This window comes from Chelmon rostratus, chromosome 16 (genome assembly GCF_017976325.1).
Source record: "Chelmon rostratus isolate fCheRos1 chromosome 16, fCheRos1.pri, whole genome shotgun sequence".
Classification (NCBI taxonomy): Eukaryota; Metazoa; Chordata; class Actinopteri; order Chaetodontiformes; family Chaetodontidae; genus Chelmon; species Chelmon rostratus.
The window spans coordinates 9,439,397-9,444,170 of NC_055673.1; the positions used below are offsets into that span (position 1 = coordinate 9,439,397).

The window sequence follows — 4,774 nt, forward strand, 5'->3', positions numbered from 1 at the left end:
TACGACAAAACAGTAAATATATAATATAATATGAATCCAGTACACAAATATGTAAAATAATGATTATTATAATAATGATTATAGTAGTATAATAAATTATTTAAAATGTAAATAAATTGTTCAGGATTTACATACAAAAACAACTATCAAAATATGTAATAAGACTGTATTTTACTTTTTTGGCTTTTGAATAAAGCATTTTGCAAATAGTGTGAAATTTACAAATGAAATGAACCAATAACTGTGCGGATATGTTTAAACGTAACTACATTTCCCATAAGGCGACGTGGTTGGCTACGTCATAAATCTGCGCAGAGCTGAGGTGGCGGTTGAGACGAGGTAAACATGTCGGATTATTACTTCTAAAACTGATTATTGAATTAAATGCTACTTAAACAAATGGATAATTTCATTGAATGTATTACTTCTATAAGATTGTTTCTTCCCATCATTTACCCGCTATTTGTCTTCCTCGTGTGTTGTAAATAGAAAGCTAACGCGGTGCTACCAAGCTAAGCTAATTGAACGAATAGCCTTTTAACCGTTCGGTTCTCCTTCAGGTTGTTTTCCGGCTGCTCACCTGAAATCCCCGCGGCAACCTTCATCATGACTAAACTTATGGAGTGGCTGTTCGGTGTGTCGCTGGTGGGCGCAGTCTGGGCTTTGGTCACTTTCGACCTGTTGGACCTGAGCCTACCGCAGACTTACAGAGAGGTTGCCTGGCCGATGCCCCTCTATCTGCTGGTGTCTTTTGGCTGTTACTCACTGGCCACAGTGGGATACAGGGTGGCCACCTTCAACGACTGCGAGGAGGCGGCGAAAGAGCTGCAAGAGCAGATAAAAGAAGCCAAAGAGGACTTGAGGAAAAAGGGCTTAAAGATGTAGAATATCAGAAGGACTATGTAGAAACCTTTGTGAGACTGAGGACGGACACGCAAGTGTCTGTACTTGTTGGGGGTCGCGTAAAAATGACGTGGCTCTCATTTAGGATGCGTTGGATGAGACTGAACTCTGAACCCTGATTTTTGTTTCTAACAGACATGAGCTGAACATCAATCATAACAACCCTTCATCCAGCAGTGTTTGTTTGTCATACAGTCATGTCTTTCACATTAGATATTGATCAGATGTGTTTCAAAACATTAAAAATGAATGTCCTGATGAATGATTTTCTGGGTTACTCAGAACAGAGCAAGAAGTCTTCAAATGGTGCAAATGCATTTAAAGTTACTGAATGATTATGAAAACCAGGTTCTGTTCTGAGTCATTTTGTAGCAGGTGGTTTAACTGATTGGCGCACCAAGAACCAGATGAAAGACGAACACATGCGGTGCCGTCTTTGGTTGCAAACTACACACAGTTAAAATACCCCCGAGAATCACTGGTATGCTAAATTATCATCTGTAACCAGTTGTCGATATTGAAATGCCAACAAATGAACCCCAAAGATCACACTGGAAAAATCCGTCTATAGGCTCTTTCCACTGAGACTTCTCAGATGCTTTCAATCAGCATCAGATCCAAAATAGTACAACACAATGTGGACCTTGTTGTATGTGTGTCTGGAGATTGTTGCTTGTCAGTATGGATGGACTAGATTTTATCTGTAAAGTGTACATTCCATTGTCCAATTGCAGACTTGTTCCCTGTGGCTGTTGCTGGGACTTAATTAAATTGGAGTCTATTTTCTTCAGTTTTTCTGCCTACAAAATGTGTGTGTTTTTGTGGTTTTGGGGGTTTCGGATAGGGCCAGGAGGTATGCGAGTATGTGCATGAGTGCTTACATATATGATGCATTCCTTCTCCAAGCATAACCCACATGGCCCAAGGGCTTTATATCAACTTCTCAATGCCTCTCTCTGTGCCAGAGACAGACCTCTTTTGTCCCATTCTGTAGTTAGCTACATGAAATATACATTGTACGGCTTTTTATTTTCTTCCCTCGCAGAGGTTTGTTCCAATTAGAAAATGTAAGATAAGTATGTTCTGAAGTAATCTGATGTTGGCAAGTACAGTTTTTTTTTTTTTTTTTTTTTTTTTTTGTGTGAGCCAAAAGGCTGCCTATGCTCATTTTCAGTGACTCCCTGCTGTGTGCAAACAAAGCATAGCCTGGCCAAAGGCATCATTATAGAGTTCCAAAGGATCCCATAACTTCAGAACAAATGCAAAAGAGTCCACAGTTCTCTGTGTGCAAGCTCTGCCTGTTGTGCCGTTTGGCTGTAGCCCCACCGTGCTTTGCAACGTCACCCCCCGTGAATGTCTGCAAGCTGTTGCAAGAGCAGACTGGATGAAAGGCAACCTGTTATTTACCAGAAAATCTTCTACTTCGGCAATTACACCAAAGGCTTCCCTTGGTAGGCAGTTATGTTCTTACTCTTAGCCACATGCGAACTAGTTAATCACTTTTCTTTGTCATCATTCTGCCCAAATCTAACTTTGAAGACATCCATCTGTTTGTTCTCTTTCTGCAGCGATCAGACAAAAGCATAAATCAGATTACAGGCCACATACAGTTTACGTGTATACGAACAGTGAACGCTTGTTTGCTCCTTTCCCCTTTAATCCCTCTGCTTAAACATACAGTACATAAGCTTCATCCCAGACTTAACCCTTTTGGTTTCACAAGATAGCAAGGGTAATCTGACGCGCAGACAAGATGTGACAAAAGCTGTCCCATCACAAACGAGCTCAAATACTCAAGCTTTCCTCCTTTTTTTTAACATCTCCATGCATTTTGTTTGTAGCAAATGTGAGACGATGAGCATCATCACTGCTGTTGCTGGGTGAGAAGCAGCATTTGCAAGAGAGGATGCACCTGATAGAGTACAGTTACTTGAAGCACTGAGCAAAATCCATGATAATGGTTGTGTGTTTATTCACTCTGTAGCTTCATCAAAATTTTGACTTATGAGTATTTTTATATTCATCATGCCTATTGTTGATGTGTTTTTGTTTTCCTGGCAATAATGAGCAAACCCTTTTGGAGTCTTTCATTATATAATTTACTGTAACACGTCACTTTGAGCTAAAAGCTGACCTAAACTTGACCTGATATAATACAGAACCACATCTGAAAATTAGTTGTTTTTCACACTGGAGATATGATGCTGGTTTGTTATGAATTGTCCAAATTATTTATTCATTCCTGTATCCCAACGCGGTAAGCTCTGTACACTTGCTCATGTCTCATCTGAAATTCCTGCTCCGAAGTGCCAAGGTGAGAGACATCAGCTAAGATGGGAGAGGAGCTGAGGGGGAAACTGTAATGGGGACGGAGACAGTGAGAGGGTCAGGCCACGAGGTTGTGCCCGCAGCATGGCCCCACTGAGACCTCGAGACACTATAAAAAACCATTTCTAGAGACACTCGGTGACATTGCTGGGAGCAAATCCATCTCGACAGGCTGGGAACCAAGACTGAAAAATGATAGGTTATCATTTTTCTGCACAGAAAAGACTTTTTTTTTTTCCCCACCCACACATTTCACAGCAAAACCTCAAAACCATCCAGAGACGGACAGAAAGAGAGATGGAGTTGGTAATCGAGGCCCAGAGCTCAAAGAGATGGAGATTTCGATACAGAAAAGGGTGAACAACAGTAATTACGTGATGAGCGAGTGACCCGAGGATGAAACAAAACAAGAGATGGAAACAGAATGAATCAAAGGGGCAGAGCGAAAGAAGAGTGGAAGTGAGAATGAATAAATAAAAGAAAGTGACCAAGTGACACGGACAGGAAACCAAAGCATGAGCTGGAACAAGACAGATGACCTTGGCAGTGGCGACGGCTGAGAGTGTGTGACAGGACTTTTTTTCGGGGAGAGGAGACCACACCCCGACCGCCGGCGATGGCAGGGGACCAAAACGGGCCCTGATTGGCGCAGAGGCTCTAACTTACTCTGTGTATCCAAGGTGTTTCCTTCCCGTCAGCCTTGTCTGACCCTGCTGTCATCCAAAGCTTTTACAGGCACTAAAGCAGGACTCAAGCGCAAGAGGGAATAAAGGAGCTTCGGAACATGCCGCTGTATTAAAATGGCATTTAATCCGAACATGCAGTGCATCATCACTGCATAAAAATCATTTGAATGAGGTTAAAAAGTCACTCATGGGTCAACCTATTGTTCTTTCGCTGCTCATAAGCAGCTGCTTTAATATTTACAGGACACCAGGTTCCCATTCTAGGGCAGCGTGGAAGCTTATAAATGCCACAAATAGCTACAATAACATTAGGTAACCTCCCAGCGGCCCCGTAAGACAGATACCCCTGGCTTTACTGAGAAACATACGCTAGAAGACAGACAGGGGCTGGTCGTCATGCGTCCTGCTGATAGCGAGGCCTGACTCAGTCCGGAGGTGCAGCGATAGACCAGCTGGCCATGCCAAGCCTACTCTCAAATGTGACTTTTTTTTTCTTGCTGGGTCTCATGGCCTCCTCCCAGGTTTTAGTGCCACACACTGTTGGCTCATCTCTCGCTCTGTTAAACCCTGACGACTGATAAATGCCTTGTTTTTCTGCTTGTTGGGAAATGGTTGATTTAATAAAGCTTTGTGCCTCTCGTGTATCGCCAGTGTCAGAGCTGCACTGCAGAAAGCAAAATCTAAGTTGAAATGAAATGAAATGTCATAAATCAAGGCAATACACTCTATCCTTTTTTTCTGACAAGATATGGCTTGTTACCAGGCAGGTTTTATGTTACTGTATGTACCTTAATAAGATATTAAAACTTCTTACTGAGATTTTGTTACTGATTCTGAGCACTTTAATGCTTGAAACT

At 42.0% G+C, this 4,774-nt stretch overlaps 1 protein-coding gene across 1 annotated transcript; it reads left to right on the forward strand.

Moving 5' to 3' along the window:
• The first annotated feature begins 286 nt into the window (after positions 1–286).
• On the forward strand, positions 287–1,693 carry dpm3 (dolichyl-phosphate mannosyltransferase subunit 3, regulatory). The gene is made up of 2 exons (XM_041955824.1): positions 287–339; positions 561–1,693. Exon 2 carries the CDS (start codon positions 607–609, stop codon positions 883–885), a length of 279 nt encoding a protein of 92 aa, XP_041811758.1. The 5' UTR covers positions 287–339; positions 561–606; the 3' UTR covers positions 886–1,693.
• The last annotated feature ends 3,081 nt before the right edge of the window (positions 1,694–4,774 follow it).

Excerpts from the sequence above, each read along its gene's own strand:
- dpm3 (XM_041955824.1), top strand. The coding sequence starts at position 607 with ATGACTAAACTTATGGAGTGGCTGTTCGGTGTGTCGCTGGTGGGCGCA.